This window comes from Chaetodon trifascialis, chromosome 15 (assembly GCF_039877785.1).
Source record: "Chaetodon trifascialis isolate fChaTrf1 chromosome 15, fChaTrf1.hap1, whole genome shotgun sequence".
Classification (NCBI taxonomy): Eukaryota; Metazoa; Chordata; class Actinopteri; order Chaetodontiformes; family Chaetodontidae; genus Chaetodon; species Chaetodon trifascialis.
Genome location: NC_092070.1, coordinates 21,002,286 through 21,016,297, shown reverse-complemented (window position 1 = coordinate 21,016,297; position 14,012 = coordinate 21,002,286). Strand labels below are relative to the sequence as shown.

The following is a 14,012-nucleotide window of genomic DNA, read 5'->3' as shown; positions in this document are numbered from 1 at the left end:
CATTTAAGATGCAGTTATGCATGTTTTTAATTAGCTTTTGGCTTTTTAGAACTCGATTATTACTGAATTACGTGTACTTTTAATGCAGTCATTTTACTTTTATCCTTGTGTGATCAGTGACTTTCCGCCTTTGGTCTGTTTCTAGTCTAAGCAGCCTGTAGAATGAAGGCTGAAGACTACAAACCTGCTGTGTAACTTTTCAACTGTGATCAGGCTTAGCTGAGGCCTGACTGTGAGGACTTCCTGTAGTTCAAGCTGCAGCGTGAGTGAATGCCTGCCATCTAGTGGCCGCTTCGCAGAAACACTCAGAAAGGCCAGGAGAGACGATTCAGCTGGTCGCATAACTTCCTTTAATAAACTGAACCAACAAAACACATATTACAAAATATTTTTTTTTCCTTTTTACAGACAGGTGAAACCATTTCTCCTCCCTTTCCTTTTCCAACCCAAAAAAAAAAAAAAAAAGGAAACAGAACCATAGACCATTACTTTTTTAAGCGGGTATCATTTTCTTTACGTAGAAAATAACTTCACCCAAAAAAAGAAAGAAAAAAAAAAGCTTTTGTTGCACAAGTTGGCAGGGAGGCGGCCACATGTTAGACGAGGCTTTGAGGGCCCGCCAGGAAAAGCCGGAAAAGTCAGTTTCTGTGAGTGTGTGTATATGTTTCTAGCTTTATACTTCAGCTGGCGGAACAGCGTGTGCATTCTGGAGCAGTTGATCATAATGTAGTGGTTTAATCCATATTTGAGACAGAAGAGTGAGTACTACAGGCTTAGGCTCGTTACGACACAGGTTTGTTGTCAGTAAAGGAAAGAAATCTTCACGTGGGCCGAGAGCACGTCGCAGTTCAGTAGGATTGATGAGACAGGATACAGTATGGAGCAGCCTTCGGATAATATGGAAAAAAAATGTTGTTTTTTTTAGATGTACACTGTTGTAGGTGCCATCCAAAGCAGAAACCTAACCCACACTTCCCCGCTAGGCTGAGATCATTCAGGGGTCGCTGGGGTCACAAAGGAGGCACGAGGGAGGGGGAGCTAGCCAGCATGTAAGGTTTAATGGGAAACTCAAAGTCCTCCAGAGTTCTTATCAGTGTGCTCATTGCCTCAAATATACCCACACGCGGTATTTTAGCTTCAGCTAATCCTCCGCTTCATCGCAGCCGCCCGTCCACGACGCGTGGAGGACGGTGACTCCGCTCTGCCGAAACACTGATAGCTTTAGTTAGAAGCGGGCACTTCAGTGGACGTGACAATCATTCGTTTTGGAAGAAAAATATCACAGTTGCTTTCGAAGTTGAGTGTCAGTTGCGTGGCACTCAATTTGGAAGCGTGACTTCATTCAAGTCAGGACAGCAAAGAGCAAGGGACCGCAGGTGGCGACCGTCCCTGACAGGATGGTTCAGCCCAACCCCAGCTCCCTCCAACACGGCACGACAGCTCGTTCGGCGGGCAGTGACGTTGACCTGAAAAGGCCCGTAATCTCTTTCTTTCAGACATTCATTTTCATAATCTTTGATTAAACTTTAGCTACCTGCTCATCGTCCAGTGAGTCATAATCTGCATTCTTCCCCTGCCTCTCCCTTCAGGTCAGGGAACTGGAGCCATCCCATGATACCTCTCTGTCTCACCAGGGGATGGAGGGTCAGCGGGCAGCTCCATGGGAGAAGCGGAGGTCCTGGTCTTTAGGGAACTGCGCTGCAGTGGTAGGAGCAGCAGTGACTAGTCCTGCTGGGGCCTCAGCCGCAGTTGAGGGTTTCGGCGGAGAGTCTGCAACCCAGGGGGGAGGCGGCTGCCCCCGGGCCGGAGCGTCCACGGCGGGAGAGGGGTCCTTGCTGCGCTGAGGGGCCCCCGCTTCTGAGTCCTGCTGAGAGATGAGCTGGAGCAAGGCGGCTGCCACGGCTGGGCTGATGTCCTGGCTGGGTTGGGTTTCGGACCCGGCTTGCTGGGCATTTCCGAGGAGGAGAGCCGATGGAGGTGGGCCGGGAGGAGAGGGCGGACGCTGCTCGCCAGACGGCACCTGGTTGGCCCCAAGCTGTTGCCTTTTTGATGCTGCAGCATCTGAAGGGGCCAAATGGGACAGAGGACAAAACATTAGCTGTCAAAGCCAATTTGGCATTTAAAGTTTAAGTTAAACATGTGGACCATCTATACAATAACTTGACCCTGTTTGTCCTCTTCTTTCTATCACAGAGAAAACGTTGTCAAATGCACCTGAGTTACACAATGTGGACATTCCTGCTGTGACCATGAGAGGGAGGCAGAGCACTAAGCGTTTCTTCACATCAAGGATAATTCAGCACCGTCAGCAGGACATAGATAAAATATGTGAGTGTCTCTGCAACCTCACGTGCTACAATAAAACTAGAAATATTCAGACCTTAAAACAAAGCTGTGTCTGGCCTACGGAAGAGCTACACTTCAGGATTAATTAATCTCAGTGTTGAAAATGGAAAAATGCTTTATTTTAATGTGACTCGTCATTACCTTAAAGAAAGTTTATTAAACACAATAAAACTTTTTTTTTTTTTTTTTTTACTATGTGGTGCAAAACTTTACCAATATAACTGCATGAATTTATGCAGAGCAGATGCAGCTGGATTTGTTTTTACTCCACCTTAAACAAAAGGAAGAATGCAGGAACTTGGTGAGAAGACATTAGGAAGGGCATGTACAGCTGGATGAACAGAAAGGGTGACTTATGCAGGAGATTTTTTAGCATTATAAAGGTCAGGACGAGATCAGTAAACCAGGTTAGTCTATTCTCTTTCCAGTCTACAGCAGCGCAAGGCCAACCAAGGCTATACGCCTTTCAGCGGCCCTGACAGAGGAAATAACCAGAAGAAAACAGGTCTGTTAGCGTTCCAGCGTCAGCAGCATACTCAACAGTTTTATTCAACTTGCTAATCACATCTTTGAACTAATATCTGAGTCAGAGTGAACAGTTAAAAACAAACAAAGAAAAAAAAATGTGTGACAAATCAAAATCAAAAGAAACACATGCAGGTGAGGTCTATAGATTCAAAACATTTATTTTCACTTGATAATTTATTAGACTTTCTTCATAAAAAGGCTGACATTACAGACTGTTTAAAGCGACATTGCTTCTGTGAGGAATCCATGACACCTGCTTTGTAATGAAAATGAAGTGCGGGAGAGAAAACACGTGTGGAGATGGGACAGATATAGAAACAAAGGCTGTGGGAAAGAAACGAGGAAGAGGGAGAAACGTGGAAGGGAACAACACAGCGTGAGCGTCTCGATTCACTCAAACGAAGAATACTACACTTCCTATGGTTTATTGGTACACCGGTGAGGGACGTCCACCTGACACAAACCTTTGCCTGGTCACATGACGACAGACGCTCCACAGACATTTTGCGAGGTTTCTCTTCTGCGTCTTTCAAGGGTGAGGTGGTGAGAGGGGCGACAATGTGTGTGTGTTTAAGGAATGTCAGGGGTAAAGGAAGGGGTGGAGGATGCATGATTAGTCTAACAGCCCGATTTATTTGGTTAATTGATCATTTTCATCAGGTAGTCTAGAATGTAATTAATTTGATATACAGGAATTTCTGTTTGTTCTCTGCCCTGCTCCCCTCATTCTTCAGTTCCCAGTGATTTCCACGTGAACCTGGTTCCCCTTTTTCTACACCCTCTAAAGACTAAATCCGGACTTGCCCTTGCGATCAGTAGTAGAGGCAGACGAATCGCGCGTTAGTGCCTCCTCTGATTGGACGCCATTGCTCTCATCGCCTTGCTCCTCAGTTTGTGGCTTGATGATGTGGCCCAAAATGAGAGCCAGCAGGTTGGCCTGGTCTTCCTGGCTGAGTGGCGGGTCTCCGGATGTTGGCGAGAGTTCCTGGGGTTCAGGAGGTGGCTCTGGGGGCTGGGACCTGGCGGCAGACTGGGCCTGGTCCTCTGGAGCCCCCTGGTGGTCAGAGGCCTCAGTCAGGGCAGACAACGTCTGGCTGAGAGTCTCTGGGTTGGAGAGGTTGAGGAGCTGCGCCACCTGGGGCAGGCTGAGGTCCGTCTGTCCCTGGAGGAGGTTCAGCAGCACCGCCAACTCTGCCTGGTTCAACTGTTCAGCAGCAGCGCCCAGGCCTGGACACACACATTCACACACAATACTGAAACATTTAACAAACACGAAAACAAATTCCACCCTGGCACCAATACCTTGACTTCGATACCGTTCCTGAAAGATACTTAGAAAATCCATTTTAACACAAAGAAAACAATAAAGGAGGAGCAGCAGGAAACTGTTCCTTCTCTGTGCACATTACTGGATAACTGGACTAAAAAGAGGAAACTGATGTGCTATCTGTACAGTATTGGACTACACAAAAAATAGAAATAACATAAAGAGGAACATTAATAAACAGCAGAGGGAACACACAGTGCGACTGTAGCTGAGACCTCTCGGTGCTAAAGAGCAGCTAGCACTGGTCTGACAACCATCCGCCTTGTCATCTTCAGGACATTTATCTCCTTTTGCTTGTTGGTCTGTAAGCAACGCTCCACCTTGGCTCCATCCGCGCGGTGGCGAGGAACGGATGCGCCAGCGGAGGATGCGGTGACCGAACTCACCGATGAGCAGGTACAGGTTAGCTGCACGGGCTAGCTAACAAGCAGCACTAAGTTTACAGAGTTATCTGTGCACATAAGCAACTGAGGGGTTAAAAGAAAAAAAGGTGAGCCCGTCTCTGGGCATTCGTGCATGCTTCTATGATGCGTAATGTCAGACAGCCAATCACCAGCATTATGAGATCTTTGTACAAGAACGCTGCATGATTATTAGCTCACTAACAATGAGTGTTGAAGCAATGTGGTCGTTGCCATAAAGTTCAATACCCAGCCCCATTCATTCACGTGTGTTTCTGCTCAAATGCCTGTGAGAGGCAGCTGTTACCTGACAGCTCGTTCTCTGAGTTGGCTGTGGAAGGCGGTTTTCCTGGTGGAGGCGGTGGGGCTCCGGCCGGGCTGCTTTGGGGCCGGCTGTTCTCTGCGCTGGAGGTCCCCGTCGGATCCTTACGGGGCACTTTGGGCGCGGGGGCATCCTCCGGCAGCCCACGCGCACGCCGTCTCTTCTTACTCCACAGCTCGTGGCAGTCCTGGTGGTGAGGCAGACTGGAGACGCGGTGGGTAGACAGAGTTACAGCACAAGCATGAGTTAAAAATCTGTAAGCAGGCATTTGTTACAGAACTTAAATGTCCCGATTAAGATCTATGAGAAATTAAAAGCATCCTCAGTGTGCATTCAATATCTAATGCAGGGCTACTGACTCTGGTGGCGGCATCTTGCTGGGCTCAACATCACACAGGAAGTCACTGTTAAGAGCCTGCTCCGATGTGCAGCGGCGTGCGGGGTCAAGTGTCAGCATTCGGTCCAGCAAGTTCAGAGCAGAAGAGGGTAAACTGCGCAGAAGGGGAGAGATTTTTCAGCTGTAGAAACAGTCAAAGGGATTATCAGAGCTCTTCTGTGGCGGTGCAGCGCAGCTACATACAAGGCAAACTCCTCCCGTAGCCGCCGTCTGTACTGCTTCTTGGGTTTCATGGTGTTGAAGAGGGGGAGTTTAATGACATCAGGCCAGACTGCAGGACAAGGACTGCCACACAGGCGGCTGTAGGAAATGACAGTGGGAGGCGAACATGGGGTCAGTGATGAAGAACAGATGAGGGATGAAGGCTGTCGTGGTTGCGGTGCTGTGCTGAGGAAAGGGTCGCCTACCTGATGAGCTCCAACTGTAAAAGCTCCTGGTTGGCCTGGAAGATGGGCTTCTTGGTAAAGAGCTCTCCCAGAATACACCTGTGCCACAGCAGAGAATGGGTGAAGGCAGTGAGTCTCTGTCAGGACTGAGACTGACCAAAAAAATCGTTTTATTTCTGAACAGGATACATTTCAATACACATCCTCTAAGAAAGTCTGTTTCCCCTCTGACCGACGTGAGTTATCACAGACAGAGAAGATAAAGACATGCATTTGAATAACAAGTGATACTGTTCATAATTAATGTTGTTTTTTTCCATACTGCTAGAAAAACAAACAATTTACATAAAACGATCTTCTGCAATAAACCAAGTTTGAATCTGGCAGCAAAGAAAATCGAGCATCTTCCGCCTGACTGAGCTGAATTTGCCTCTTGGTGCTTCAGGATTAAAACATAAAGGACTCAGTGTGTTGCAAACATCCAGTCTGCTCATAATGGTGCTTTCAGTGCATCTTGATTTCTTAGAACAGAGTACCAAATAGTGTTCAAATTTATTTAAAGCAGGAGCTTCAGTCTAAAACCAGTGAGCTAACGAGCTAACCATTCGCCTGCAACCATAAACAACAGCCTAGCGTGCACCAAACACCCAAGCAGCTAACTTATTGATGTATTTTGGCACATGAATGGTGACATAAAAATGCTTGTTTTAATTGTCCTTTTCCATTAAAATGAGGTGTACTCTTTGATTGATATCAGCAGAGCACGAGACCAGGCACTTTCTGCAAAGCTGCGTTCTTAATCATTCAAGTTCGACTAAAATGTCCAGTTGAGATTGACTGATGTGACTGAAATGTTCGCAGAAGGCAGAGTTTTAATCAACTGAAACATAAAAGAGGAAATAAAGCACATGTGAAGGAACAGACAGATGTGTAACCATGGCGGTATCACACTCACCCGCAGCTCCAAACATCAATGGCTGGCGAGTATCTCTCCTCTCCCAGCAGGAGTTCAGGGGGGCGGTACCATAGTGTGATTACTTTATTAGTGTACGGCCGACTGGGGGCAGACAAAGAGAGAGGACACGGAGACTGAGCACACGTTCACAGAGCATCTAAGGCCCCTGAGAGCCAAACACAAACATTTGAGCTTTCACTGGCTGGGATCTCAATGAAGGACAACAACCTGACAGACAGCACCATCTAGTGGAGATCCACGCTCACTGTGAGGTTTAATTACTGCTTCAATTACTGTAAACAAATTTAACTGAGCATTTAAATCAAGCAGATCAGGTCCTGTGTGTTGCACACATCAAAGAGGAAAATACGCAGCTGCTGAACACTCTTGTCTTACCTTTCCTCTGAATTGTAAAGCCGGGCCAAACCAAAGTCAGCCAGTTTGATCTGACCTCTGTACAAAGAAACAGATAACAGAAGTCCAAGATTAGAGCAACAGTGCAGCATGACAGTCAACAACTACAAACCACAGAGAACCACAGTATCTAACCCTGAACCAGACAATATACCTGCACTCGTGTGCCGAGCCAGGCGGCTTATTTTGAATAGCTGCTTTTCATTTAAACAAGACGACATTATGAAACCTGCTATAACAGGATATATTCAAATCAAATCATGCGTTTCTTTTTTACAAACGTGCAAAAGCCAAAGCAATGAAGTCATTGGTCAAACTCAGCAAACGTCAGGGCAGGTGGGGCAACAAATGTCCAAACTCCAAGAGTCTGTTTACAGCCAGCTGTATGGTAGCAGGGCAGTGAGTGACAGTAAACTACTCTATAAACTCTAAATGCTCCACACATTTTCAGCTACTTTTATTAGCACCTTAGCTGTGGCAGCTAGTTTAGCTACGTCTTCCCTCGCATCCTGTCGTGTTTGCAGATTGAATGCAGACCGAGCAACCGTTAAATTACTAGTAAGGTAATTGGTTTTGCTGCTGAGACAAACTGAAAAACACTTTCATTCTGATCATTAAAGTTAGCGTTCGACTGTATTTACAGACTGCAGCTGCATTTAAATGACGCTCCAAGTTGTTGGTGCGGATAATGCTGCGTTATAGCAGGCACTGTAAATGTCAGCTTGTCTAAGTGGATCAGAAGTAACAAACACATAAATAAAAAGTTGATCAAACAACCTGCAGGTGATACGAATGCATCAAAATTCACCTGAAACAGTGGTTACTGCTAAACAGCTCCAGCACATGAACAGCAAATACTGGTCCTGCATGAAAGAGACCAGTTCTTCTGTCCCTTACCTGTTGTTGAGCAGTATGTTGGAGCACTTGATGTCTCTGTGAAGGAAGTTGTTCTTATGGCAGTAGTCCAGACCTTCCATCAGCTGGCGCATGAAGCTGCGGATGTGCTCATGGGAGAACTGGACCAGGCCCGACTCCAGCAGGCCCATCAGGTCGTGGTCCATGTACTCAAACACCAGGTAAAAAGCACCTACGAGCATAGAAGTGACGTATTTCCAAATCAGAAACACAACTGTACACACACGAGCCCCAAGTCTGGAGGTTGGAGAAGAGGTAATGTGATGATTCACTACTGCCTTAAAGTGAGTTATTAAGCTTTGTTTATGTTGGTAATGTTTGTAAAACCTTATCTGTTCCTTGTACCTAACTACGGCTCTGTATTCATCACTTTAAATAAGGTCTACAACCTGGTGGACCCATTCTAAGTTGATCTGATCGGATTCAATCACTGCAAATTCCCTTCGATTTATTTATGTCGTTGACTACAAGTTGATATTTTTAACTGTTTGAGTTTTGGCTGACAGTGTCTAAATGAAAACAAAAACATCTGCACACAGCTGATGGAAAACATTACACCATATCTGAAAGTCTCAGTCAGCAGTTTTCGGCTCCATGCGCTAACTATTATTCTCCCATATTACCCGACCCTGGCACATCATTTCTGAGCCTCTTACCTTTGTCCTTTTTAAAGTCGAGAGCATCCTGCTTGTCAGTGACAATCTCCTTCATGTTGACAACACTGCAGTGTTTGAGCTGCCGCAGGATCTTGATCTCTCTAATGGCTGTGATTGGGAAACCCTCCTTTTCATTGTCCAAACGCACTTTCTTCAGAGCCACCAGTTCGCCTGCCGAGTTAGAAAGAGCATTTAGAGAACCAGTCAAAATGAGGATATGAAACGCCTGAGTGCTACAGTGACTGAAGTCAAGGATTTACTCCCTCACCTGTGTCTTTGTCCTTGGCCTTGTACACTTGGCCATAGGTGCCTTCTCCTATGATGCCGATTATATCGAATTTATCTACACAGCGTTTCCCCCAGTCGCTCTGGGTATGTTTGCGCTCGCCATATCGCGGGCAGCAAATCCTGTAAACCATCAGAAAGCAGAACAGATTAGAGTCAATGCGGGATTAAGAAAAGGAATATCGAGAATAGGTGATTAATAAAAGAAACTGACTTTGGTCTCTTCTTAAGGGCTGGCTGGGGTAGCGATGGAGGCTGGCGGATGGGGGACTGCGGGGGAGAGGAGTCACCTCCAGCCAGGGTGGGTGGTAAGGGAAGGTCGATGAGTGATGGCCGGCTGCGAATTTCCTTCTCCTTCCTAGATGACCTCTGAGGAGGAGTGGACTTCTTTGGACTGAGAGTGCAAAACACAATAAAAAAGGTTGTAGAGAAAAGAAGAGCTGCAGGTTTTAACCACAGAGGTGTCACTTTGATCCAGATGTGCGACATTAGCATTTTTTATAGCGTGGCAATGATCATATGACATATACTGTATGTCTGAATCCTTGCTGGAAGGCTCTCACCTGTCCTGAGCGTTTCCCAGCAGTGCAGGCGGTAAAGGCAGGGGGGGCAGAGTCGAGGTCTTGTGGAGCGGGGTCTGGCGGACGGGGCTGCGCGCAGGAACCGGAGCTGGTGACTTGGCCTGGGATGTGCTTGAGGGTGGAGGAGGCTGAATAACTGTTTCTGCTTGAGGTGGCGGCGGTGGAACCTGGCTGGCCGGACCGGGTGGCAGAGGAGGAGGTGCCGGAGAGGAGGTGGAGGAGGAAGGTAGAGGCGCAGTAACCTGATCGTCGCCACTGGGAGCATCTTGGGGTAACAGTGCAGGCGGCGGGGGCAGAGGTTCTGCTACTGCTGCCGAGTCTCTTTCTGGCTGTGGAGCCTCAGCTTTAGTGGGCCGTGAGGTGGAGCCTGCGGGTTTGCGTGCTGGAGGAAGAGGGGAAGCGCCACCACTGGCACGAGCAGCCGCCTCAGCAGCCTGGCGTTCCTTCTTTCTTCGGGTCAGCTCTGCTCCCAGGCTGGAGTTGAGCGGCAGGCGAGAGGAGGGAGGGGAGCGGCTTGTCGGCCGGCTGCTGTGGGAACTGCTGCCCGCTACGCCAGAGGAAGTGTGCCTCTTGCTACGGGAGCGAGAGGAGGAGCGGCGAGAAGATGAGTAGTGCAGAGGAGAACGACTCCTGGAACGGCCAGAGCGCCTAAACAAAAGAAAGGCATTTATAAAAATGTCAAAAGCAACATCGTAACATCGATTCTGCTGAGATTAAAACACGGCGCATGCGTTTTGAAAATGTTTTAAAAGAGGAACAGAGTGGGTGGTAAGCAGAAACAACCTCTTCCATCACACACGAAAATGGCCACTGATCACATCATGAAGAAAACAAAATCATGTAGGCCTTTTGATATGGAGCACAACAGCAGCTAATGTAGACATAAGTAAGGCAACAGCTCTTTCACTGTTGCTCTCAGATCTAAAGGACTGATAGTGACACAGCTTGTTCCTCGTCTTGTTTGTCTTTCCTAGCTCACATTTGCTTTGACTCCGCTCCAGTCACAGATGAACGCCACTGTTTTCCTCAAAATAAATAGGAAAATTCTGAACAACCGGGCAGATTGAGAGCATTTACTCCAGAAGACATTTCGAGACTCCTCAAGGCTTTGTTGTTCTGCTGGTCCAGATAATAACCTGCCGACTGTAGAGTAAAATTTCAACTCACAAGGTGCAGCTCTACTCCTTCAGCCGTGGCAATGAGTGGAAATGTTGGCTGGCTTTGTACAATGTGCGGATAATATGAGCATGACATTATACGTGAAAACACAGCCTCATTATATAAGCTATAAAACAATGTTTCATTACGTTCTCACCGCCAGGGACCAAGTTTTTTAAAGCTCACTTTCACTTGCCTTTAAAACAGGACAATGGCTTATATCTACGGTACAAATCAAATGTAATCATCTAAGAAGAAGAATCTGATATGAAAGGCTTAAACCAGGGTCGCCGTGCACTAACCCTCATGGTAGCCGAAGCTCCTGGTTTACTGACATTCTGCAATGCAAAATTCAATTACTGAAGGTGAATTATGATAGCGCATGCCTGTCTTGACACTACCTCATTCTTTAATGTCGTCAACCTCAGGCTTTTGGAAATGTTACGTCAGGCAAAGTTCAAGATGGAGAGCATAGATCTTGACTCACAGCCAGCGCCCTCATTAAGTATTTTTGCTGGGGGGTGGAGGACGCTTGGAGTTCAATTCAACAGGTGTGTCTGATTTTAAACTTACAATGCAGGTTGCATCTAAGAGCCCAACAGGTGGTGAGCTGGATCATAACCCATCAGGATGTGTGTCAGGACACACACAAACACAACCAATGGTTAAATCAGTCAATGAAACACTCATCATGGCCTCTGATATTCAACACTTTCCCTATCAACATGTGTGTCTGAGCTATTTAACCTCCCTGAACTTATTCCCCAAAAGTGTTTTTACTCACCGAGACATGGGGCTGGTGCTGGAGGACCTGCGGTTACCATAGGGGCTGATGGAGCGTCTCCTTGAGTAGGGGCTGCTGTCACGCTCGTAGCTGGAGGACCTGTGTCTGCTGCCGTAGGGGCTGTCCGATCTCTGCCTGCTGCGGCGAGACATATCCGCGTAGGGACTGGGGCTCTGCTGGGACACCCTCCGACTGGAGTAGCTGTCATCCACCTGTTGCCCATACCCACCGCCCTGTGGACTCTCACTGCCGGCGCCTCTTCTGGGACTGGGCGAAAGAGCAGAGCTGGTGCCTTTCCTCCGGGGGCTCCCCCTACTTGAAGACTTGCCCTTAGGGCTTGACTTGTGGCTCTTGGAGGACTTGCGGTGGCCCCTGTCTGCTCGGCTCCTCTGGGAGGCGCTGCGGCTGCCCTCCCCTCGGCCTTCTCTTCGCTGTTGCCGGTCTTTGCGGGACTTCCCTGAGCGGCTGCTCTCCTTGCTGCGAGATGAAGATGTGGAGGAAGTAGTGCTGCCTACACTGGCTGCAGGCTGTACCTGGGTGGAGAGCATCAGCTCCCCGCGTTTGGAGTCACCCTCTGGCTGGATCTGGCGTTTGGATGAGGGGCCCGATGGGGGAGCCTTCTCTTTGCTCTTTCCAAAACTCCCTTTCTCGCGGTCTTTGCTGCTCTTCTTCTTGTACCCACGGTCCTCATTCCCAGAGTCTCTAACTTTGTTCGGGTCCTTGGACTTTTTGCGGGAGTGCCTGTGCCCCCGGTTTTCTCTACCGCCTGCTTCTCTGTCGATATCGTCCCTATCGTAGTCTGGTGAGGGCTCCAGTCGGTCCGCGCCCCCCCTCTCAGAAGGCCTAGAGGACGGTGGGTCCGAGAAAGTGTCCGAGTCGGAGCTGATATCGTCGTACTCTACCAGAGGCTTCACCGTGTTTACACCAGGTGGCGCCGTATCGCCGAGGGCAAAATATTCGGGTCCCGGTGCCGCCGAGGGTTCCCGATTATGTTTGATTGACTTATGCCGTTTGCGTTTAGAAGACGAAGAGGACATTGAAGGTTTTAACTGCACCTTGCCATCTTTGCTCGTCTTGTCTCCGGCAGAGGTATGACTCGGGGCCTGGGTCTGGTGTGCCACACCGCTGGTGCTGGATTCCGGCTTCCTCTTGGTCCCATGGTGTCGGTCTGACCCAGGCATCCCTCACGCCGGCGTCGGTACCTCTCCTGCGACTGGGCCTCCGTGGTCCAGGCAATTCATTCACAGGAAAGCAGTAGCTACTTCAAATGCCAAAACAAAAGTGTTACCAAGCAGAAACAGGGCAAGAAAATACACAAAATAAACACACTAGGCCGCTCACGTCCAGTCCTCTTCAGTGCCAATTCATTCCATTGAGATCGCCATCATAGTTCGTCAATGGAGAAAAATGCCAAGCTTCTTTTCCAGTGCTGTAAAAGATGTACTTTGAAATAGTCTGTGAATGAAAAAGGTCCCAACCAAATATCGGAGAAGTGTGATGTCGTCTCCGTCTCAATTTAGCTAGCACCGCTAGCTAATGCTCAGCGGCTAGCGAGCTGACCCGTAAAAAAGAAAAAAGTCCCTTTGTGAAAGGTGTCCTTGTCCGGTGCCAAGTTAAGTAAAGGTGTTTTTATTCCACAGCATTACGGTCTTAGCATTCAGAAACAAGCAAATGCCTTCATTAAAAGACGCTCGTTTCTCGAACAAAATGAAAACTTGACCCGGTTGGTACTGTTTACATGTTCCCTTTAATGTAAGTTTTATCCCCTATAAATTCAATATTGATAAGAAATCATAGTATTTTCGTGTGCAGTAGATGTTCCAGTTTATTATCAATGGCTCTGGGAATCAACCAGGCCTATATTTAGGGCGATGCTAGTGGATTTAATATCATCCACAGCCCTAGCTGAAGGAGACTACAAACGCCATTATGGCTCCTGTGACTAGCAACTTCTGCGTACAGCGGAATGAACCGGAAACCGGAACACTGTCAATCTGGGACGTATCTTAGCGACGGCCAATCACAGCAAACAACCCGCCTACTGCACTCGTGGTAGAGCGCCAGCGACGCAACCTGTTTAGAGCTGCACTAGTCTGCAGGAAAAAGAAAAAAATATTTGTTTTAACCGGTCATGTGTTACGGGATCACACATTTCAGATGAATAAAGAGCACCGAGCACTGGTCTCGCAGGAAATGGAAGTATCAAGGTCATAGTAAATTCTAAATTTTAAAAATGCAGAGGGCAAAAATGGATTGCCAATAGGCAAGTAGGCAACTGCCCCGGAGCCCTGAAAGCCCCAAGCTTTCTCTGTGATATAGTCAGAAGCAATCTGTAACAAAACCACATGCTTATGCTACTTGAACTATAGAAATACAATTAAAAAATAATACCTTCTCATCTTTTTTGGTATGTTGTCATATACAGCAATGCAGTAATGATTTCTGGGTAATATGTCCAGTGTCAATTCTCTATTTGATCATGTGACAAGACGTGTGCCCTTCATAACTAATAAGCAGCGTGGACCAACAGCGTGAACCCGTCATAACCACCTTATGC

General features: G+C 47.6%; 1 protein-coding gene across 1 annotated transcript; it reads right to left on the bottom strand.

The window, feature by feature from the left end:
• Nucleotides 1–333: 333 nt before the first annotated feature.
• On the bottom strand, nt 334–13,549 carry cdk12 (cyclin dependent kinase 12). Its single transcript, XM_070980278.1, has 14 exons — nt 11,456–13,549; nt 9,496–10,161; nt 9,147–9,326; nt 8,916–9,055; nt 8,648–8,818; nt 7,974–8,163; nt 7,059–7,115; nt 6,663–6,764; nt 5,729–5,806; nt 5,505–5,621; nt 5,284–5,415; nt 4,910–5,127; nt 3,679–4,101; nt 334–2,061 (listed from the first exon to the last, which is right to left on the bottom strand). The coding sequence occupies exons 1-14, from the start codon at nt 12,634–12,636 to the stop codon at nt 1,646–1,648; spliced, it is 4,071 nt and encodes a 1,356-aa protein (XP_070836379.1). The 5' UTR covers nt 12,637–13,549; the 3' UTR covers nt 334–1,645.
• Between the last annotated feature and the right edge of the window lie 463 nt (nt 13,550–14,012).